Source organism: Ctenocephalides felis, unplaced genomic scaffold, assembly GCF_003426905.1.
Source record: "Ctenocephalides felis isolate EL2017-DRISC unplaced genomic scaffold, ASM342690v1 CF-g0.4_SCAFFOLD_03572, whole genome shotgun sequence".
Lineage (NCBI taxonomy): Eukaryota > Metazoa > Arthropoda > Insecta > Siphonaptera > Pulicidae > Ctenocephalides > Ctenocephalides felis.
This window is the reverse complement of record NW_020539726.1, coordinates 34836481-34862406: the sequence shown is the minus strand read 5'-3', so window position 1 is coordinate 34862406 and position 25926 is coordinate 34836481. Positions and strand designations below refer to the sequence as shown.

At 27.4% G+C, this 25926-nt stretch overlaps 2 protein-coding genes across 3 annotated transcripts in view; both read right to left on the bottom strand.

The window, feature by feature from the left end:
• Positions 1-1038, bottom strand: part of LOC113387684 (putative 1-phosphatidylinositol 3-phosphate 5-kinase) — an 80444-nt gene extending 79406 nt beyond the window's left edge. For both annotated transcript variants that reach the window (XM_026625046.1, XM_026625045.1), the window contains exon 1: positions 881-1038. In XM_026625046.1, coding sequence (XP_026480831.1) covers positions 881-1028 — 148 coding nt within the window. In that variant the 5' untranslated portion in view covers positions 1029-1038. The remainder of the gene's footprint in view (positions 1-880) is intronic.
• Positions 1029-12010, bottom strand: LOC113388414 (putative 1-phosphatidylinositol 3-phosphate 5-kinase; the record flags this gene model as incomplete). Its single annotated transcript, XM_026625794.1, has 10 exons — positions 11788-12010; positions 11608-11718; positions 11300-11492; positions 9278-9378; positions 9092-9180; positions 8795-9022; positions 6470-6621; positions 4796-5161; positions 2726-2964; positions 1029-1148 (listed from the first exon to the last, which is right to left on the bottom strand). Coding segments are annotated over exons 3-10 (1443 nt in total), but the record flags the coding sequence as incomplete, so codon positions are not given.
• Between the last annotated feature and the right edge of the window lie 13916 nt (positions 12011-25926).

Sequence of the window (25926 nt, the reverse complement as noted above, 5' to 3'; positions counted from 1 at the left end):
GTCAAATATCAAAAAATTTCGAAATTTTTAATTATCAATAAAATTGTTTTGGATCTTATTAATAAAAAAAACTAATTTAAAAAAATTAACAAATTCCTTGAAAACATGCAGTTTTTGAGAGAAATTTTCAAAAAAATAAAGTTTTAAAAAATTCAAATTTTCGACATTTATCATCATTTTGAAAAAAAAAAATCTAAATTTTTAAATTTTCAAAAAATTTGAGAATATTTCTAAATTTTCAAAAAAAAAATCGAATATTTTGAAAAATTTCCAAATTCTCAAAAAATTTAAAGAAAAATCGATTTTTCTTCAAAAATTCCAAAAAATTTCGATATTGTAAATCATTGTCAAAATTTAAAAAAAAAGTCGAAATTGTCTAATTAATTAAACTAATTTCTTGTAAACATGCAGTTTTTGAGGAAACGAATCATCCGATTAGATTAACTCAAAAACATGCAGCTTGTGAAGACAGTGTGCAAAAAATGCCTTTACAAAAAATTTCGTAATTTTGAAAATTTTCAAAAAATTCAAATTTCCAAAATTTTTAGTCATTTTCAAAAAAAATCTAAATTTTGAAAATCTCATAAAAAATCCAAAATTTTCGAAAAAAATTCAAGTTTTAAAAAAATCTAATTTTCGAAAGTTTTCATTTGAAAAAAAATCTAAATTTTGAAAGATCTCAAAAGATTTGAGATTATTCCTAAATTTTCAAAAAAAAATCGAATATTTTCAAACATTTCCAAATTCTCAATAAATTAAAAAAAAACAATGCTTACCAAGAATTCCAAAAAACTTCAAACTTTCAAATAATTTCAAAATTTCAATATTTCAAAATTACCAAAAAAATCAAATTCAACTATTTCTTCTATTATTAACTTACTTTTTCCAACATCGAAACACTGTATGCTAAACTCGGAGCAAGTCCCAAGTCGCGGCTGTCCAAAATGCGTATCAACCGAAGTGACGATATCAGCTCCTGTGCATCTGGCAACCCTTTCCAAAACCGAAACTCTTACACCAAGTGCCATTGTGACTCCTCCTGCACGTAACAATTCCTGCGCCAAACGGGAAACACTCCTCTGGACCAGGACGACATCGGGTTGAAGGGCCAGAACCCTGGCCGTCACGTTGGCGATGTAATCATTCTCCTGGGTAAAAAAAAGATACATATGTGTTAAATATTGTTCGGACGTATTTTCGTTTTATGATATTGGCCATTAAGGTGACAACCTTCAGGGCATTAAGCTTTACACGGAATGGTTGCCTGGTAGAAGGGGATGGCGGAGTGTTTTAATTGAACTAGTCGCTTGCTTCTAAAAGTAAAGTCCGCGAAACAACATGTATTGTCAATAAATATATAAATATATCTTCTTTCATTATAACTTAGTAACAAATCAGTGATTGTAATAAGAACTGCAACAAATACATAATACACAAATAAATCAGTTTTTAATGATTTATCGAACAACCTGAATTATCGAAGGAGAGTTTTAACTAGTTGGTTTGATATTTAGCCTTGAAGCAAGTTACATGAACTTCTCGATATGTGCAAATAATTGACTTAATGAATAAAGAATAAATTAATTTATGAGTCATTATAAGTATTCCGAGTGGATTCATTGCACATAATTGAAAACGAACGAACACGTTAACTAGGAGTATTTTCTAAAAGCAAATTTTAAAAAATCAACAATTTATATAATTGAATCAGTTTCCGCAGGACTTTAATGGTTTAGTATGTTCATTAAGACCAAGTATAACTATCGTTATACCAAGTAAATTCTACTACTCTACTACTACTCTACTAAAAAACTACTCATTTTCTCAAACCTTGATAAATTTTTAAACTAATATCTTTCGAACAGTTTTCAATTTTTTAAAATCGGTTCGGTAGCATGAGCTTTTATGTGGACGAAAGGTTTAACACTTTTTTTCAAAATACAAAGTAACGGCTCGTCGCACAAAACCGAGAAACGATAATCCTCATCGAGATACATCAAATGGTTTTTAAATTTCTGAAATCGGTTCAGGCGTTTTTGAGTAAACGTCGATGAAAGTTCTAATTTTGACAAATGCCAAAAAGACCATACTAATTTTTGAAAACTTTGACAAATTTTTAAAGCTAAAGGAGTTGTCGTAGGGCCGTAATATTTTAGTATGATCTAGAAGACTATGGTATCTACCGTCAAAAAAATAATAATAAAAATCGTCGAAAAAAAATTTTTTAACACCTTATTACAAGAAAACGGCCCGGCCGATCTCTACCAAAAACTAATCAGGTCGGTTCCCAACCAATATCTTTCGAACGATTTTTGAATTTTCAAAATCGATTCAGAACTGCGGGCTAAAACGTGGACGAAAAACTTTTCACTTTTCTGCAATTTGCAAAGAAACGGCCCGGCTGATCGCCGCAGAAACGCTAGTCCTCGTCGAAATACATCGAATGGCTTTTAAATTTTTGAAATCGGTCTAGCCGTTTCTGAGAAATCGTCGATTTATGACAAAAAATCTGTTCACAAACACGCGCACACACACACACACACAGACACACACACATACTTTTTCCAAATTTGGTCTCATTTGATTCGGAATGGCTTGAAACGTCGAGAAAACATAAAATTAGCGAATTGGATTTTTTGATGAAAACATAAACTTCTCCTTCGGGAAGTTAATAAATTTTTTACAGATATCTTGCAATGGCTTAGGTGTGAATTTTACCACTTACTTGTCTCATAACAGGTTCCAAAGAAAAAAATCTGCCTTCGACTCGTTGGTATACAATTGCACATTGCAAAAGTAAAATTTTAGGGTCACGAATTCTCGATCGCATTTCCCGGTGAGAAGCATTTTTGCTGCAAGCAACGCCGCTGACAATCTCGCAATCACTTTTGGCACCTCCAGGAACTTTCTTGAATTGCACGTATTGGCGAATGTCCTGAGTTTCTTCGAAATCTTCAGACTCCTCTACAAAAAAACAAAAGAGAATTTTGTAATACTCCAGTTCAGTCAATGGGGCGTTTTGGGTATGAATTTTTTTACTGTGCTCCAATTTGCATAAAATTTTGGAACTATGTTCATCTTACTCTCAAGTTCACAAGTGAACTTCAGAAAAATTATAAAGTGGTTTTAGTATGGAAGACCAATATAATGCAAATACTTCTATACTCCGGTTAATGGAGCGTTTTGGGTCTAATTTTTTTTACTGTGCTCCAAATTGCAAAAAATTTTGGAATTAGGTTCATCTTGTTCTTAAGTTCTAAAGTGAATACAATTTGTACTGACACCCCTTCTCAGTGGTGTTTTTTTTTCTCAAGATAACGTCGGATATTGATAGAATAACTAATTGCAAGACAAAAATGTTTTATAAAGTTTTTCCAGAAAAAAACAAGTACTTTTGAAGTTACTGGCTTGTTAAAAATTCATATATTTTTGGCGTTTTTCTACGTTTTTTGGCAAATTTCTCCAGAAATATACATTTTATCAAAAATCATGTAATGAACAAAATTATGCCAATTAAAATCTTAATAAATTAGTGCTTTATAAAGTGTTCTAATAACAACATTAAGCAAGATATGAAGGAGCAAAGTCGTTTTTTATTTTATTCAAAATTTATTTGTTGTATTTAAAGCCATCTAGCGGCGAGGTGTTACATTTTATATATTCCATGGGGTTTTAAAGTGCTTAAAATAAGCTTTAAAATGAGTACTGCTAAGGGTCTTCTGCGTGTAAAATGAGTGAGCTATCATGCAAATAAAAAAATATATCTATCTTCTTTTTTTAGTATCTCTATGTTCTTCTTTCTATTACCTCTATTATTTTCCTATACTCTCTCTCTCTCTCTCTCTGTCTATTATCTCCATTCCTATCTCTATCCCCTTTTCTTTGTAAAATTTCATTTAATTATTTTCATCTAACTTTCTACACTTTTCTATACTCTCTCTTTCTATTTGTATATTATACATATCCCTTTATCTACCTATCTCTATCACTTTTTTATCATATTTTATGGTCTTTATTAATTTTCTACACTTTTCTACGCTCCCTTTCAATTTGTCTATCTCTATCCCTTTCTTTATCCAATTCTTTTGTATTATTTCAGATATTCTCTGGTACAAATGTTTACCCAGGTGCGTTTAGACTGAAGCACTTTTCCAATTTTGTAAAAATATTCAAAAATGTGAAAATGCCGCCAAGCTAAGCACAGTATAAGTGAAAATGTCGCACAGAATTATTTGCAAATGTGATTAGACTGTGACTTTACGGAAGCACTTTTTCAGTTTTGTGCAAATTAGGCAACTTTTTTTTTTGAAATTGAATTCGAAATGAAATGACTATTGTTAATGTTCTGGAGATATATTTATTTATAATTTATGATTTATATTTGCTCAGATATAACAAGATAGCAAAAATAACGAAAGTTACACTATTTGTAATAATATATTTGAATTTCTCGTTTAAAATTTCTCGTATATTTCATTACGGTACGGGAAGTTCCAGCAATTTGCCTTAAGGCACGATACCATACACCACTAGTTTTATTTTAAGCTAAATAATATATTAGAAAATACTTCAAAATTTTAAAAACGTTTTCTATCAATAAAATGGGTTTGGCAGATATCGGTGGGATTAACCCTCTCCCCACCAGGCGGTGTGCAAATTGTTTTAACTTCTGAACTTAAGAGTAATTTTCTCCGATTTCCAAAATTTCATGCAAATTGGAGCACAGTACAAAAAAATTCAGAAGTTACATCCTTTTTCCATCAAATACATTATAAGTTTTAATTTCTTTTCCTACCTGGTCGAATGGTTTCAACAATTTCATCGCACAAACGCTTCACAGTTTCGGCCCATTGGTCGTAGGATAGGCGAGCCGCGCCCAAAAGTTGAGCCAAAAGAGCATCCTCGTGCCTTTTGTAAGATTGCCATAAGGCGATTTCGGTTTCGGTGCTTTGATATTTTTCCGGTAAACCCGGATTTGTTGATATTGATCCTACTGAAGAGCGATCTGCTGGGACAATTGGTACTTGGGCCACATCTGGACTTTCCAAATCGCTTACGTAATCTGTTGAAGTCGCTGATGGTCTTGATAAATAAACTGAATGTCCTTGCACGTCTAAGTCCAAACAAAAAGTTGAAGTCGATAGAGGAAGATTTCCTCTACCTGAAATATGAAAAGTATATGAATGGATAAATGAAATAAATGAAATAAACTGAAATGAAATAACAAATAATAATAGTCGTATTGGAATATTTGACTGTCTTAACAATAACCGAGAAAAAATTGAGAATTATAATGAAATAAAAATAATAGATTCTTTAAAAATACAATATAATTTAACAACATAGTCCATTTCCAAAAGTCACTCTAATTCTATACTCACTAGGGTTTATACAAAAACCGACATTTCAGAAAACCGGTTTTCGAATTTTAATTTTACTAAAAAAACGGTTTTAACCGGTTTTCAAATTTTATATAGAAAATAAATTTTTGCTCGAATATTCTGTAATTTATCCGCAAATTTAATGTAATTCAGAGCAATATTTGACTGAATTTATTTATTGTTCAATTTTATAGATAGTAAACAAAATTATTTTAATTTTAATTAGTAGAACTAAAAAATAATAGTTTATCTTAATTAAATAATTTTGAAAGTAATTATTTGTTATTCATGCATCATTTTCACAAATAAGAATAAAAATATTTTTATGATAGTGAAAGCAAAGTTTTCGAATAAATAAAAATATTAGGTTGTCAAATATCTCCCTTCCGCTTTTTTGCTTTTGGTTTATAATACAAAAAGGCGGAAGGGAGATATTTGACAACCTATACATTCTTAAATAAAAAAAAATACTAGATACAATTGTCTGTTCCGAACAATTTCAATTAATTAATTTTAAACATTCTAATTGTTTTTTTATTTAATAAAATATGATTTCAAAAAACTGAGAACGTCTATCGAATTGCTATTTATGCATGTCCTTCAATTACACACAAAATTTTCTGAAATAGAAAATACTCTCATACTTGCGACCAAATTATGCTTAATTGTTTTTAAAGCCTGATATAATATCTCTAAGTTTTTTGTTATTTAATTTGTGGCTTCTAGGGCTTAAAACTCTTTCTTTTTAGGTTTGAGTAGAGCAAGTTACTTTCTTAAGAAGAAACCACACTGATTTAAATTAATATATACAATGGTATAAAAATCTAAATTAATATATACAAAACCATTCTGGGAACCATTGCATTAATTGATAAGATATCAAATGCTATTCAACCGATATGATTTCAAGAATCAAAACGCTTATGTCTATCTTTTATATTTGGCTATATTTGTCATTTTCCATTTATACAGTGAAAACCGACCTTTGTCACTAAAAAACGGTTTTCGAATTCCATAATTTTCGCCAAAAAACCGGTTTTTGAAAACCGACAAACCCTACTAAGAACTGATTTTGTATATAAAATTACCTGTTTGGGTTTGAATAGCTGTTTCTGGTGTAGTTTCTTTAAATTTTGCTTGGTAAAGTAAGTGTTCTAAAAATTCAGTAGAATTTTCATCCGTCGGACATTCCATATATTCAGCATCCAACAAAGCTTGGCAAATCGCATGAGCTTGATTTCTAAAAAATAAAGTGAGATGTTTCTATACTGAATATTGACAACCATATGGTTGTTGTGCAGTCAGGCGTATTTCTCAGGTTGTCAGATAGAAACCAAACGTAGAAACCGCACAAATGTTTAAAAAAAACGATGTTAGATAACATGGTCTTTCTGACTCAGCTTCATAACATACAAGTGACGTTGCAGTTTATGTGTAAAACGTCTGAATGCACAGCAAATACATGACATTTTGACAGTATTCAGTACCATATTGTATGGAAGATGGAGCGTAATAAATATCCGCAACACACACACACATACATAATTTTTTGTAAGGTATGCCGAAATTTTCAGAAACCTTTGAAACGTAAAGATATGTAAAAATTTTTATTTGCGATTTTTGGACGATTACAATAACTTGTAAATGAGAAGTTAAAGATGTATACATTTTCGAAATTTTTAGAAGGGTGTGAACTGCAAGATCATTTATTTCCACTTTTACTCCGTATCTCCAAAACGGCTAAACCTGCTTTGCGCAAATACTTTTATAGTACTTTTTGACGTCAATATAAATCAAACGTTATTTGAATTTATCAAATCGGTTGATCCCTGCTTTCGAAATCCTACACAAACACATCCATTTTTTCTAAGGTATGCCAAAATGTTCAGAAGGCTTTGAAACGTAAAGAAATACTAAAAACTAATCAGCACATCTTCTTACGAATAGGAATTGAATATTTTAAATGTATAATTTTTTTAATCATTGAAATCGATTGTTCCGTGCGCCCGAAATCGTCGGCAAAAATTGTCTGCACACAAACACACACATCAATTTTTTTTTTCTAAAGTTTCCCACAATGTTCAAAAACCTTTGAAACATCAATATAAATGAAAAATTTTAGGTTCGATTTTTTTGCGATTACTATTATAACATACGTTGTTGAAAATGTTACTATAAGTGTAATAGCTATTCTTAGTACATGTAATGTCATATATGTCAACAGTATGGGCATAACATAGAGCACTGCAAAATTTTAGGTACTGATGAGTTGCACTTGTAAATAAAATAAGCCAGAAGTCTAACAAATATTATTATCAAAAATGTGCTATTTGGAGGTTACTTGACAGTATCAAAACTGTAAACAATTCATATAAACACTATAGGTATAGCTTTTTGATATATTCGAGACTAAGACTGCCAACACATTAAGAATCAACATCAGGAAAACATGATTTATCAAAATAAAACAAGCACTTCAAGAAAACCAATTCTTCAACAAATTCTCAATTGACATTTTTTTATTGTTTTCTGAAGTAAAACTTTTTTAGGCGTGACTAGAGAGTAAAATGTACAAATGCAACGAAAAAGCGTTGAGTGCCAATGATTCGTCATTCGATCTCGATAAGATCATTTCAATACGGGTCGATTGTGATTGGTCGTCGTGTCGCGTGAGTATGATTTCTCTGATTGTATAGTGAAAATAATAAAACAAATGAAAAATCTGTGCCGTGTACGAAACGTAAGTTTATTGAAGTAATTTATATTATTCGTGGTTACTATATATTTTTATAGGCAAGACACATACTACAGCTGTACAAAGAATGAGACTGTATCGCCAGCGAGATAGTAAAAAAACAAACAGTCAATGAATGTATGTTAATTTTAACTAAATGAAGTTCTTCAAACACAATTATTACACGATGAGTGAAATTGTGAAGACAATATTTGTTTAGGCGTTGTTTAACATAATCCACTGTTTGAATGAATATTATGAAATATATCAATCAGCAATTACTTCATTTCTCTAATGAAGGTTCATTTCTAAATGCTAATTTCAATGACAAATCATGTCGTATTTAAAGTATGACTTTAGTAATAACATTATTGTTTTTGAATATTATACACATTTTTAATGCTATTATAAATATATAATTTATAATTTAACATTATATAAATGTGTATAATGATTGACGACATTAATAAATGTGTGCATCACGAGCGTTACCATATTACTAAGAAACATTATTTAAAATTGTTATATGATGTATTAATTTTCACTTGAATGCCACCTTGTACAGTAGCAAAAAAGTTTTACTTTAATCGCGTGTGAACCTTACGCGCACTCTTTTTTTTACTATCTTGTACTAGTCATATACACTTTATCAAATATTATGGTTGACATATTTACATACCTATTGCCAGCTTTCTGTCTCTCAATAAGCCAATGAACAATATCAGTACCAAGTACTACGTCCACATAACATCGTAATCTGTACCGATGTTGAGAAAATGTTACACCAGTCCCTGGTCTAACCAATTCCTGGTACAAAACTCGTAAGGAAGCAGAAGAACGCAGGGCGTCTTTACGATCAGGATCGCTTAAGGAAATATTGTATGCTGAATTACGAGATACACCAAATCTGTAAGTAAAATATATATAATTTAATATCATTTTTGTGAATATTATGTTTAGATTTAAATGTTACTACCTTTCTTCCTGGTAGCCTCCAGATGTTTTTTTCTTAGGTCCGACGCTTACGGAACTTTCGCTGCTGCCGAATTTACTTTGCAAATCAACCTTTGTAATAAAAATAAAATAAAATATATATATATATATATATATATGTGTATATATATATATATATATATATATATATATATATATATATACAAACCTGTAAAGCTCTCATGTCTGCTGTTAATTCTGCTTCAATATTAGGTGAATGCAAGTATGACAAGATAATTTTGCAGCAAAACGTACATACTTTTAAATCGCCTATAATACAAATGAAATTTGTTTTAACAAAATGCATTTTAAAACTAGTGGTGTATGGTATCTTGCCTTGAAGCAAATTGCTAGAACTTCCCGTTCCGTAACGAAATGTTCAAGGAATATCAAATGTTTTCAAATGGATTATTATAAATACTGTAACATTGTCTAATATTTATTTATATGAATTATATAAACTGAATTGCAAAGTTAGAATTATTTATTTAAAATATATGAGTGAGCTTCATAACTATAGCCAGGATTAGAATTAAAATTTGTTTTATTTTCAATATACAAAAAAAAAGAAAATAGGTGCTCTAACTAATTTGATTTTAATTATTTTTATTTGACCAAAAATTTTAGACAGAAATATGAAACTCTTACTCTATGTACCGCTTACATAAAATAAACTAACGAACTCTGGTGTCATCTATTTGCTATTTTCCTTGGAAAAAACATTTCTATAAATTAGGTCTTTGACTGAACAACAATTTCAACACAACTACTAATACTACTTATACAATAACTCATTTTTACATCAAACGTCTTTGAATGATCTTATCAAATTAATAGTTTAGATTGCGACTTCTTATATATTGGTAAAGTAGCAAAAAGTTAATAAAATAAATTCAACAATATAAAAACAATTTTAAAATTTGCCAAGAAAATAAAATTATTTTTGCAGAACATATTAGCATACTAAAACATAATATAATGATTGACCTACATTTCAAAAAAAGGATATTTAGAAGATAGTGAAGGATTTTTTTTAACTATTTATAACTTCAGAGTAATAAACGAACTCAAAGACGTCACAATATTAAATATTTGTAACTTTCCGTAAGGTTTCTAATATTCTCAATCTTCTCCCCACAAATATTCTATATCCTCCCCCAATAAGAGATGTTCATAGTATTCTAGATCCTCCCCCCCATAAAGTAGCTAGATAAGCGGAAGTTTTAGTCGGTATTATACACAGACGATTTTGAGACATATCCAGACAAAAGACCCAGTCTGGGATGCACAAAGGCATTTCATTCAATTTTCACACATACATCAATTTTTTCTAAGGTATGCCAAAATGTTCAGAAACTTTTGAAACGTGTATGTATGTGCGGAGACTATATTTCGTCCAAATTTTCGAAGAATCCAAAACGAATCAACCAATTTGAATGATTCAAAAAACATTCAATTTTTATTGATGGAAAGATGTTCTGATTAGTTTTTGGCAAAGGCAGGTAGAGCCGTTTCGGAGATATGGTGCAACGAGTGCAGTAAATAGAATTCGGGTTTTTGAGAGAACGGAGTATACGATTTAAATAATCCAAAAAAATATTCAATTTGTAACGGTTGTGAGAAGTGGTGTTTAATTTTTGGCAAAGGCAGGCCCAGCCATTTCGAAATTTATAGTTTTATACCACCTGATTTGAATGGTTCAAAAAACTTTCTACTTGACGAAATAATTGTTTTTGAAAAACACAATTTTTTTGAATTCAGATAAAAAACTAATTCAGATTTTCAAAATTTTAATTCGGCATGGAAAGTTCCAGCAATTTGCCTTAAGGCAAGATGCCATATATTACAAGTTTAATATATATATATATATATATATATATAAATATATATACATATATAGATAGATATATAGAGAGAGATATACATACATATAGATAGATATATAGACATACATATATAGATATAGATACATACATAGAGATAATATAGATAGAGATATATAGATATATACATATATATAGATATATAGAGATCTATATATATACATAAGATATATATATATATATAATATATATATAATATATATATATATATATATATATATATATATATACACACACACACACACACATATATATATATATATATATATATATATATATATATATATATAAGATATTTATATTATTACCTTGGCAATTAATTATTCGTCCAGGCAGCTTTTGGTTACAGCAAGCTGCACAAAAAACTTGGCCACACAAACGACAATGATGTCTTCTTCGAAAAGTATTAAAAGGTTCTGTACAATCATAGCATTCATAACAAGCACTATCGGGCATCCAATATTGTCTTAATTGTGTGGACTCGTAGGACTGCAAACCTTCCTGTGATAAATTTATATATATATATATATATATATATATATATATATATATAAATTATATATATATTAGTAATAAAAAATTATATATTAAAAAGATATATTATGAAGTGTCTTACAGAATTTTTTAGAGCAACAATATTTTTAACACGCTTCAACACATTTATCAATCTTTGGCTTTTGCTGGTGTCTTCGTATTGTATAGAGTTACTCCGTCTATCATCCTCTACCTAAAACAAATGTTATAATTTAGTTTACACCAACATTTATGTATAATAAACCATACTAGTTTTACATACCGATTTCTCCCTTTCACTAAAAGATATATCCTGAGACACATTATCCCCAGATGCATTCTCATCCAGAACATTTTGAGTAGAGCCACTTTGGCTACTCGAGGTACTTGGTGAATTGGAATTATTTTGACTGGAACTTTTAACACCGAACCATCTTGTAAATAAACCACTAATTGTACTACTTTCTTCAGTTATAAACGGTCCAAATTCTGTTAACTTATTTGGAGAGTCGCATTTTTTATTCATTGTGCAATGTAAATATTGTGCAATTGGAAATTATAAAATTATAAATTTTATTAACACAGACACATATCACAGAATGTATTAATATTTGTTAATACGGAAAATAAGGGATATATTAAAATCATTATATATTAGTTATGGTAATAGATAAATTGGATAAATTATATATATAAATTGTGTTTGCACATAACCTTATACAATGGCTGTCATTTTGACTTTTGTGTGACAGGAGGAATAGAAGTGAAGTTGTACGCAAAATGGCGATTACAAATGGCGCGCGAAATTTGAATTTGAAATTTGGAATTTACAAATATTGTACAATTGAAAATTATCTTAACACAGACACATATCAAAGAATGTATTAATATTTATTAATATAGGGAGTAAGAATTATATTAAAATTATTATATATTAGTTGTAATAATAGATAAATTGCGTAAGTAATATATAAATTGTGTTTTGCAATCACATAACCTGTGGCTGCCATTTTGACTTTTAATATTTCTTTGAATTGGATTGTTAAGTTAATATAAAACAATCTAAAAGTATAAATTTACCAAATAAATTAGCGTATTTGTCTATAATGAATAAAAATAACATAATTAAATTTGCACTAAAGCATAGAAACAAAAAATAATATATATATTAACTTTATATAAAAACGTAAACTTATGTTATTTCTGTAATATTGTAATTGAAACATTTTAAAGTCATCCAATTTTTTTAAAAACTAGTGCTGTATGGCATCGTACCTTAAGGCAAATTGCTGGAACTTTCCGGTACCGTAATGAAATATTCGAAAAATTTTAAACGTTTTCAAATATATTATTACAAATACTGTAACTTTCATTATTTTTGCTATCTTGTTATATCTGAGAAAATCAAATGTAAATCACAAATCATAAATAAATTTATCTCCAGAACGTTAACATTCGTCATTTCATTTCGAATTCAATTTAAAAAAAATAGTTACCTAATTTACACAAAATTGAAAATTGCTCCCGTATAGTCACAGTCTAAACGCATTTGCAAATAATTCTGTGCGACATTTTCACTTATACTGCGCTTAGCTTGGCGGCATTTTCACATTTTCAATAGTTTTCTCACAAAATTGGAAAAAATTAGAAACAATATTTTTTTCAAAAGCAATTATTTTGTTAAAACAAACAGAAAGTTCTTTGAATCAATTCAAATCGGACGCTTAGTTCACTCAAAAACTGCCATTTTTTACACATTTAGCCTTATATCTCCGAAACGGCTGGACCTGTTATTGCCAAAAACTAATCACCTTTTCTCCCAATCATTACAAATTGAATGTTTTTCAGATCATTCAAATCCGATACTCCGTTCTCTCAAAAACTCGATTTGTATTTTCTGCACTCTTTGCTCCATATCTCCGTAACGGCTGGACCTGCCTTTGCCAAAAACTAATCAGCATACCTCTCTATCAACAGGAATCGAATAGTAAATGAATCATTCCAATCGGTTGATCCGTGCGACCGAAAACGTGGACTAAAAAATGTATCCATACATACACTCACACTCGCACACACAGATTCATTAGTTTTCTGAGGTATTCGGAAACCTTCAAAACGTCGAGAAATGCAAAAATTTTCATTTTCGATTTTTGGCCCATTACTATAACTACCCTACGGGAAGTTAATAAATAAAAAAGCAAAGAAATAAACAACAATATTTATTAAAAGTGTATAAAAACGTAAACTTATGTTGTTTTGTAATTGTGTAATTAAAACAATTTAAAATCAAAATTACACTCCAAATTTTGATACAAAAATTAAACTCTATTATAATTTTTTTCTCGTTATTTCTTAATTTACACACATGATTTATTCAAAATTTTTTTTATTTATATATTTTTTTGTAGTGTATTTTTTTATTTATATACATTATTTTCATATCTCAGACAGACAGAAGTGCCTGGTACGAGAGATTATAAAAAACAGTTTACATAATTTATATATACATTTCATTTGACTATAATATCTATTTCATTAATATAATATCTATTACAATTAAAATATCCTTATATAACTCTTCAGTCTTCTTTGTCTTTAATTTCCTCATAATATTTTTATATTTTTCTTTTAAATTTGGTCTAAAACGATTCAGAATGACTTGAAACGTTCCAAAAACACAAAACTAGCAAATCTCTCGTCAATTCTTCTTTGGGAAGCTAGTTAACACATAAATTTTAAATATTCATAACAAATTTAATAATTAATAACAAATTCCTATTAATATTATTATTACTATCTTGGCTTAATATTAAACTTTATTACTCCCGCTTTCGTCTCACGATCTGTTACGGATTTAGCCGAACCGTTTGCTTGGAAAACGTTCGAAAATTGAATTTCTTATTTCACATTTCGATCAGTACTTTGTGCTGACGTCCAGCACAAACTTAAAAAAAATCTTAGTTAAAAATATAATTTAATTAGGAATTTATTGAAATTGTAATGTAATTAATATGAGTGAAGTGTTAGAATTTTTTTTTGATTTTTTTTTGTGTTTGACAAGTTTTGTGGTGAGTTTTTCTGGTGCTAACAAACCTACTGGACTAACAAGGCATGATAAAAGATAATCATAAATATTATTGAATAAAAATCAAAATTAGATTATATGTCCTATAATTTAAATACTTTTTCCCTAATATTGACTACTTTAGTTGGCTATAATATAATTATTTTAATTTTGTTTTTTTGTGAGTGATTTTCAAGAAATTTTCTTGACTTTTATAAAAAGTTGGTATCAAAAAATGATATTAATGTGAAAAAAATTTGATCTCAAGAAATTCAAATAAATCAATTTTAATTCTTACTAGCAAAAATAATTTCATATTGAGAATATAATATGTAGTGAAAAATCATGAACAAAATGCAAATCAATATTTAAGGCTCGATATAATATAATTAAAATTCAATAGACTCATGAATAAATCAATATTAATTATCATTCAAACAAATTTTTATTTAAATTAGTAATAAAAATATGTTTTATTATTTTCTCTGTAGTTTTCCACAAAAAGAATTTTAATATTAAAAATTCAAAATTCAAATTTTACGTGCACATAAATCAAGTTCGACATTAGATATTTAATTATTACATTTTTTTTTCTCATTGTTTCTTAATGCTTTATTCAAATTCGGTCCCAAACGATTCAGAATGGCTTGAAACGTCGAAAAAACATTAATATTATTAATTCAATTTTTATTTTTATTAGACATGTTTTAGGTATTAATAAAAATCTGAACTTTTAAAATATTAATATATACAATATTTGCTAGGGTAATATTATTGAACATAATCATGTTTTGTTAAAATATTTATTTAAATAAAAAAAAGTTTTGCAAAATAAAATTCAGCATGCTTTCATTTACTTTATAACTAAAAATGTTCTAAAAATGAGGTTTTAACATTTGATACAAAATTATAAATATAGTTAAAATTATATATAATAATTGTCAATTAAAATGTTATTTAACAAGAAATGTGTTTTTGCTTACATGAAAAATCACAATTATTATCATATTTTTGATAAATAATTTAAAATAATAATTTATTAGAAAAGAACTTGCATGCTTTGCGGCTTCTATTAAAATAATTGAATTTAAAATAAAAATTATTTAATTAGAAATCTTTATACAGATTTACGCATTTATTTGTACTAATGAAAGATTTAAACACAAAATTTTATACATAGTGTAAATAATTTACGAATATACATATAATTTTAATACATTATATATTTTATCAATTATTTTATATTAAACATTAAAGAAAATATATTAAATACAAAGAGTTAGATATGTAGAATTAAAATAATCTGTGTAATAAATTTACTTTCAAGGGTTCAAAAAAAATCGAAGAATACAGTTTCAAAAATTTAAAATATTCCTGACAATTTCTAGAATTTCCTAGTATTGCTCTATAATTATATCATAATTACTAATATATTTTAGTAATAACTAAATTCACGAAGAAATCTAATTCTCAACAAAATCGATAATTTTCAAGGCACAGAATTAGGTACATAATTCTATTTTGTAAATACAGTTTACACCTAAATTTAAATTTTAAATAATTCTCTGTAATAAAAAAATTACTCCAATATCTTATCTCATAAAAAAAATATAAAGTAAAAATAAAATCGAGACTGCAAAGGCAAATAAAAGTTTAGTAATAAATTTGTTTCATTGCTTAGAAAGACAACACCATTTAATTTTTATATAATTTTTGTTTCTAAAATTTCCAAAAATATAAAATAGTATATATGTCTCTTAGGGTGGTCCTTAATATGGACATTTTTGAATTTCCTTGATCCCAGGGGCTCAAATTCTTCCAAATTGATAAAAAATATCCTCTATAAGTTTTAGCTCTTAATATTAACTATTAGATAGTGCGCAATTCAATCAAAGTTTTGTATAGAAATAGCAATTTAAAAAAAATGAGTTTTAGTTATGAAATAGTTAACAAATGAATGAGTTTTATTCAAAATTCGACGCTCTACAAAACAAATTATGAAAAACCTGTTTTGTATAAAATTTTAATAGAACATGACATGAATTGTCACTTTTAATTCATTTGTCGCTAAGTTATACCTAAAAAACATTTTTAAAATTTTCGAAAATGTTTCCAACCTATTTCCATACAAAGTTTGATTGAATTGCGCACTATCTAAAAGTTAATATTAATAGCTAAAACTTTCAGAGAATTGTTTTTTTATTAATTTGGAATCATTTAAACCCCTGGGAGCAAGAAAATTTCGAAAATGTCCATATTAAGGACCACCCTGTTTTAGGACGAAATTGGCCAGACATTGTAATAATCAAAATTGTAAGACAAATTTCAGGGTTCAATTCTGCAGTAAAATAGATCAATGATATGGCAAGGCTAGGTTAAGTATCAGTTATCATACAAAGTGGTACTAAAAACTGTCGCAACATTATGTGGTTGCTGTGCAGGAGATTTATTATAGTTAGAAAACCAAACCTGGAAAACGCGCAAATGGCAAAAATATCGAAGTTTTTATAACATATGAGTGAACTTGCATTTTGTATGTAAAACGCCTGACTGCACAGCAACCACAAAGCATTTTGACAGTATTTAGTGCGATTTTGTATAAAAACTGAAACATAACGTTGGTCTATTTTACGGTCCCTGAAATTTTATTTATATATTACAAATTTTTATAGTCTCCTATCTTACAGAAGTCGTAAAATCCGCGATAAAATTAAGATTTATAGTTCTGTGTACTGAAGTTTAATTAACACGAAAAATTAATTTTCATTCATTACTCAACAATCTATTGTCTAGTTCTACACACATATATATGCAAATATAAATGTATAAAAAAAATTCGCCTTGTATATTAATATATCTTAATTGCTTGTCAATATCAAACGGCCCACACATTCAGACTATAGTAGACTTAATTGAATGAAATGATGACTAAGAAATTCCAGGCAAAAAAATATTTATGTGTCGAAAATAATGCAATTTTTATTTGGAGAAATATAGTTATTATGGTTAGTAAATACAGTACAAACGTGCTTTACCTTGTTTTAGTGTTTTTTGCATTCAACAGAGGGTCTACTGTACCCTTAATACACATACCTCAATCTTTTGATTTTTTTATTACATATTTTTATTATTGTATATTTTGTTCTCATTTCATTTATTCAAATTAGTCAAGAATATCCTTTCTATATTATTTTATATATAAAGTTCTTCTATACTGATGTATATAAAGATACTCCTCCTAAACGGTTATTCGGATTTTGATCAATCTTTCTGAAGTTAGTTAAGAGATTTTTTTAGGATGTAAATGATTATAAAAATAGAGTTATATAATAGAAATAAATGACGAAAATTACAAAAAACCACTCATCATTGTTTGACATTAAAAACATTTGAACTGCCATCTGCTAGAGATGTCAATTATTCACTTGAAATTTGAATTCAGCTGAAATTATGAACCTAAATAATATTAAAATATAATATACAAGAAAAATGTAATGTCTACATTATTATTGGTGAAAAGCTGCTGAGATGTGCAAGAAATTAAAATAATATAAGATACAGTCAACAGTATATTTTTGGCAAATAAAATTATAAAATTCAGTTTAATAAGTAACACAAAAAGTCCAAAATTTCATATACATTATTTTTTTAAACTCATGCATGTCGCATATTGGTTTACTCTACTAATTTATTTATCAATACAAAAAATATTTCTTTCTATTAAAAAAATAATTTAGAATTTTGTTTCACGTGTGAAAAATTCATTTATTAGGCATTGGATATGGAATATTTAGCAAGTTGATCTTAGATCGAATAGTGCACATATGAAGTAGATTTTACAAATTAATTCACCTAAGATTTGAACATAAACAATAATGTTTATTGAATTATTCGTAAGAAAAATGTACTTTAGAAATTATAAATGCCAAGAAGAAACTAATATTTCGTACGAGATTATGAAAATTATAGACTAAATTATTGAAGCAATTATGTCGTGTGGTAAAATCAAGTGTGATATTGAAGTACTTTTTCCATAAATACTATAATATTATTTTTTGAATTTCTTATATTGCTAAGACCATAAATGAATCACAAAGTCCGGACATCAAACAGGATATTAAAAAGTATAGAATATGATATTAAAAAATGGAACTTTTGAATTGTAGATGTGGGTACAGGACAACGCCTGTCGGGTCGGGTCAAGTAGTATATATATATATATATATATATATATATATATATATATATAGCTGTTGCAATAACCCTGATAAAAATCCGATAATAATGCAATTTGAACAAACAAAAAGCCTTCTAAATATTTCGCGTGCAATATTGTTTGAATCAGTCATCAGTTTTTCCCAGAAACTGATAAGTATATTTATACTAAACTCATAATGCTATATATATATATATATATATATATATATATATAAATAATGTAAACAATTGCATCCGATGATGTGAGATATTTATAAGAATTGAAGTAAGTTTTTGCAATTGCAAACTTTAGTCACAATTAGGTGCCGAAAATGGTATTTCAGATTTTGAGATAACGGAGCGTACAATTTAAATAATTCAAAAACATTTTATATGTATTGGAAAAATGAAATAAATAACTGATGAATGTTTTGGGAAGGCAAGTCTAGCGTCTCCGGAGAAATTTTCAAAAAAATCAAAATACCAAAAAAGATAAAAATTTTCAAAAAAGACAAATTTTTCAGAAAAGTCAATTTTTTTCAAATATTTCAAAATTTCTCAGAAATCAATTTCTCAAAAGTTTTTTTAATAATTTAGTTTTCGGTACAGGAAGTTCCAGCAATTTGCATTAAGGCACGATGCCATGCACTACTAGTCTCTAACACATTCTATACAAAAAATGGAATTATAATTATGAAAAATATATATATTTTTCCGAACACGTGCCAATAAGTGTGCCACTTTTCAAAAATAATTTTGCATGCTAAATTCACACAATTCATTCATGACAGTTTATTGTTTGCTATTTTCAAAACCACTTTGATAAAATCTTTTGTACTTTGTCACAGTTCTCGGCTTTTAGTCAGTGATCTCTATCTCTAAATGTCTCAAATGTTTATTTTTGGCAACTTTTTGAAGCAAATTTTAAAATAAAAAGAAAAATGAATGAAGTGGTATTGTAAATAAAACTAATGGGGTGCATGGTATCGTGCCTTAAGACAAATTGCTGCAACTTCCCGTACCGTAATTAAACATTTGAGGAAAGAAAATAATCAATAATTGTTTTGAATAATTTCAAATATATTATTTATTATAAATATATACTATAAACTTATAAGTGCTTATTTAATTGGGCGATAAGGTTTACAAGAAATTTGTTAATTTTTTTTAATTTTGATTTTTTTGAAAATTCTGAAATGTTTAAAAAAAATTATCTGTTCGGTAATTTTGAATTTTTTTTAAAATTTAATCAGTTTTTTGAATGTGAAACTTGAAACAGAATTGTTTGTGAACTTGTGGGACTTGAAACAGAATTTTTATTAATTTTTTGAGAATTAGAAAATTTTATTGCAAATTCTTATATTTTTGAAACTTCCTAAATGTTCTGAAATTTTTGTAAAAATGTTTTTTTCAAATTTTTTGACATGTTTTGAAATTTTTCAAAATTTTGATTTATTTTTAATGATAAAATTTTGAAAATTTGAATTTTTTGAAATGTTGAATTTTCTTTGACAAAAAATTTGTTCATTTTTTTAAATATTGATTCTGAAGTTTAAAAAATTAAATTTTTTGATAATTTTGAATTTTTTCAAAATTTAGTAAATTTTATAGAAAATTTTTTGAGTTTTTTTTTTTAAAAAAATAGTTTTTTTGTTAATTTTTTGAGAATTAGGAGATTTTATTGTAAATTTTGATATTTTGAAAATTTCAAAATGTTCTGAAATTTTTGTAAAAAATGTTTTTTTCTAAAAATTTTGATGCTTTTTAAAAATTTCCAAAATTTTGATTTTTTTTTAATTATGAAAAATTTTCAAAATTTTAATTATTTGGAATTTTGACATTTTTTTTTTGAGAAGAAATGAAACATTTCATTTTGTCAATTTGTTAATATTGATTTTTCTGAAAATTCTGAAATGTTTAAAAAATCAATTTTTTTTTGAAGTTTGGTAAATTTTTTATATGTAGAAATTTTTTTGTTTTTAATTGTTTCTTTTAAAATGTTTTTTCTAAAAATAATAAAAATAATAAAAAATTTTCAAAATTTGAATTTATTTAAATTTCGATTTTTTTTTTGAAAATTATGAAAATCACGGAATTTTTTGTAAAAGCATTTTTTTTTATACTTTTTCCCAAAAAGTTCATCAGTTCTTCATTTCGTCAATAGAAATAAAATGTATTTTGAATCATTCAAATCAGGTACTCCGTTCTCTCAAAAACTCGATTCGTATTTTCTGCACTCTTCGCTCCGTATCTCCGTAACGGCTGGACCTGCCTTTGCCAAAAACTACTCAGCACTAATTATTCAAATCGGTTAATTCGTGCGCCCGAAAACGTCGATGAAAATTTGTATCCGCACACGCACGCACACGCACACACATGCACACACATATACACACCGATTTTTTCTAAGGTATGCCAAAATGTTCAGAAACCTGTGAAACGTAAAGATATATAACAATTTTCTTTATCGATTTTTTTGCGATTACTATAACTTACCCTACGGGAAGTTGACTAGTGGTGTATGGCATCGTGCCTTAAGGCAAATTGCTGGAACTTCCCGTAGCGAAAAATAAATTATTTACAAAAGCCTTAAAATTTGTTCAAAACTTGATTGTTAATAACTTTGTACAAAGATATAATTAAAATATATAAGATAAATATAAGATATAATTAAAAATTTTCACTTCCTGGTTTTGGACAAATTACAAATTGAAGTAAATTTTACATTACTGCATTTATATGTTGTCTACAAACTGAGTATTATATATGATCGTGATCGTCTCCTCGGTTATATTTAAAACCGTGTCCGATGAAAACATCGAATTCTAAATAAAACTCGACTTGTCGAATAAACAAATCGGGGAATGCCTGTGGGCCATATGGAAACCATTCCTAACAGAAAAGCAGCCGTTTGTTAGGAAAATAAACTTACTCACTCTCCGACATGATGAAATAATATTCTCATAGAATTCTAACTAAACCAAAACTATAATATTCAAATCATAGATCTATTCCAACTTATATGGTTGACGAATAAAATACTAAGTTAGGATAGGAAGTCCTGTACCAAATGCATATTACATGTAATTCTAATTCCTCCAAAAACTATTTTCCAGTACTGATTTGATCGATTTTCAAAATACAAAGTATGTTTTCCTTCCATTGAATGTATGTATGCAAAGATCGATTTCAAAGAAGATCCTTGTTAAATCTCACATCAAACGGATTGAATCATAAAATTTAATGGGTTTATTTTAATTCAATTTTATACAAAGTCATGAGATAAAATCGCCAGAAATAAGATTTAAGCAGGGCAATCGAATATTGATACTGAAAATTAAATGTAAAGTTGTTAAGTAAAATATTATAGCAATTGCATACATTTGTTTCATATCATTTTTAAAAATTTATGTATTATATTTTGTTATATTATATTTTATTATTATTTATTTTATTTCAGCCTAATGGCCTAGAAATACATCATTATCTTAACTTAAGATTTTTAAGTCAGAATAATACCTTAAACCTACTTTATATACAATAAAATAAAAAGAAAAACCTAATCAGGGAGATCTAATAACTTTGTATTATTTTATTTTATTATATTCGACAAAAAGTCATAAAATTAGTTATAATATAAAATAATTATTTTATTCAACTTCTTATATTATATTAAAATAGTTTTTTTGAGCACGAAATGTTTTTTTTGGTCATATAAATATAGAAATTGTAAAATTCAATCAGTTATTTCGGTTAATATAATATATTTAGTATAATATATTTAGTATTATTATATATACATGTTTCTTCATTACTATTTTTTAATTTTTTATGGTATGTATTTCGATTAACAATTTTTTCTTGTTATACATTTTTAACTTCAAAGGGTAAGAGGTTCACGTTTCAGAGGTTTCTGAACATTTGTGGAAACATAGATACAATTTTATGTCCCCGTTTTCAGGCGCACGGATCAACCGATTTAAATGGTTCATAAAACATTCGATTCCTATTGATAGGGAGATGTGCTGATTAGTTTTTGGCAAAAGCAGGTCTAAGCATTGCGGAGATACGGAGCAAAGAGTGCAGAAAATACAAATCGAGTTTTTGATAGAACGGAGTATCGGATTTGAATGATCTACAAAATATTCAATTTGTAATGATTGGGAAAGAGGTGATTAGTTTCTGGCAAAGGCAGGTCCAGCGATTTCGGAAATACCAAACAAAATGTGCAAAAAATGCCAGTTTTTGAGTGAACTAAGCGTCCGATTTGAATGATCTACTTGTATTGACAAAACAATTGCTTTTGAGGATAAAAAATTATCACATCTTTTTTTATTTCCAATAAAATATTTTTGTAATTTTGGATTAAAAATTCAAAAAATTACCCAGGCTAAGCAGAGTATGAGCGCCACTCTGGTACAAATGTTTACCCAAGTGCGTTTAGACTGTTTATGCATGCAGCACTTTTCCAATTTTGTAAAAACTATTGAAAAATGAGAAAATGTCGCCAATCTAAGCACAGTATAAGTGAAAATGTCGCACAGAATTGTTTGCAAATGCGTTTAGACTGTGACTATACGGGAGCACATTTTCAATTTTCTGTAAAATAGGCAACTATTTTTTTTTGAAATTGAATTCGAAATGAAATGACAATTGTTAATGTTCTGGAGATAAATTGATTTTTGATTTACATTTGATTTGCTCACTCAGATATAACAATAAGATAGCAAAAATAATGAAAGTTACAGAGTATTTGTAATGATATATTTGAAAAGTTCCAGCAATTTGCCTTAAGGCACGATGCCATACACTACTGGTTTGTGTTATTTTTTGAGTTTTTGGTAAAGAGGAAGTCGTCATCTGGGTCACCATATATTTACGTTTTATGAACAGTTGACGAAGTTATTTTTGACTTTACATCAAATGCATCTAGATCTAGAGTTACACATCAATTTTATATAAAACGACGACAAACATGCATACGAATGCAATTTGAGAGTTAAAATTATAACACTTGCGGTATTTACTTGGACGAGATCAAATTCAGGAAAAATAATTAAAATTGGAAAATCATTTTTTGTTAATTATTAAAATATAATTAGGAGGTAAATTTAATATGTAAGTACTAATCAAATTATACCACGATCATTTTTTATTATTTTATTTTATAAATTATTGGTGACCCCGACAATATTGGTGACTCCGACATGATCAAAGAAAAACGTAGAAAATCATTCAAAAACGATAGAAAATTGGAGTAAACTCGTAGAAATGGACAAAAAATGCTATAAAATTAAATATGATAATTATAAAAATATTTATATATCAAAGAAACTTATATGGCACTTTTAACACGTTGAATTTGTTAAAAATGAGATGAAGATAAAAATTGACTTATATGATTTTTTATTTCATTCAAGAATTTTTTCAAGAAGTAAAAAGTTCCTTGATATTTCAATTAAGATTTTGTTGCAAAGTATTATTTTGTATAATTTCTTATTTTTATTATTTTTTTCTAGGAAGTAGAAGAATTCCTGATAAGTTGTTATTATTAAAGTTTTCGGTTGCCAGAAACTTCTCCAATAAAAATTTAATAGCAAACAACGGCATTTAGCACCTCGTTAATTTATTTAACGATTGCAATAAAAGGTTTGATCTAAATTCGAAAATAGAATTTGGAAAAGGAGCTGAAATATAAAAGACTTTTCAAACTTTCGTTTGATAATTGAAATATATAGTGTTTGTAGTAGTAACTTTCAAAGCATTCGTTTAATATAAAATATGTATTCAGCAAATTTGTTTAAAATTAAATAGGCTACAATATTGTCTAATATCATTTAGTCCTAGAGCTACTTGGTATACTTTGAAATGCATTTGAAAACTTATTAGGCATACAAATTTGCTCCCGCCGTTATTGTAGAGAACTTATATTGCAAAAACGGCGGAAGCAAAGTTGTAAGTAATAAATAAAATGTCTCTAAAGTTTTAAACAATGGGTCGTGCTTTTAAGACATTTTATCGCTTATATTTTTCAAACCATTCGATTAATATGAAAGATGTATTAGAAAATTATTTTCAAAATTGAATTTCGTAAAATATCGTCTAACTTCATTTAGTTCTACAGCTACTCAGTATACTTTAAAACGCAATTGAAAACTCATTAAATGTACAACTTTGCTTCCGCCGTTAGTATTGAGAACTCGCATAACAAAAACGGCGGAAGCAAAGTTGTTAAAAAGTACTTGTACAAAGTTGTTATATATGTATTGAGCAAATTTGTTTGAAATAAAACAATTAAAACAAAACAAATAATCTAAGTATAGAATATATCAGTTTCCATTAAATTTTAAGATTTAAAATAAAAATCTTCAGTGTATAAAGTATAAAGTAAAATCTTGTTTTGTAATTCAGTATGCCACTTGTAAAAGCGTTTTTATTTTATTGAGGCGCTTGTAACTTTCAAACAATTTGTTTAATATAAATAATATATTTGGCAAATTTGTTTAAAATTGAATAAGCTACAATATTGTCTAACATCATTTCATCCTAAATCTACTCCGTATACTTTAAAATGCAATTGAAAACTTATTAGGCGTACAACTTTGCTCCCGCCTTTATTTTCTAGAACTTGCATAACAAAAACGGCGAAAGCAAAGTTGTACGTAATAAATAACGTTTAAATTAAAGTATTGCGAAAATTTATTATTAAATATTAAATATTAAATAATTGAGACAAAACAAATAATCTAAGTATTTTGTACACTAGTTACATGATAAGTCGTGCTTTTAGGACATTTTATCGCTTATATCTTTCAAACCATCCAATTAATATGAAAGGTGTATTAGAAAAATATTTACAAAATTAAATTATGTAAAATATTGTTTAATATCGTTATGCCATACAGCAACTCGCTATAATCTAAAATGCAATTGAAAACTTATTAAATGTACAACTTTGCTTCCGCCGTTGTTAAAAAGCAAATGTTTAAAGTAATAAAAAGTTTAAACTAATGTAATATATGCATTGGGCAAATGAAATAAATAAATTCAGTAAAAAGTTGCACACAAATTGTAAATTTTCAAAAGTTTTCTTTACAATCTTTAAGTGATCTCTTGTTTTGAAATTCAGTACACAACTTGGAAAAGTTTTTTTGTTTTGTT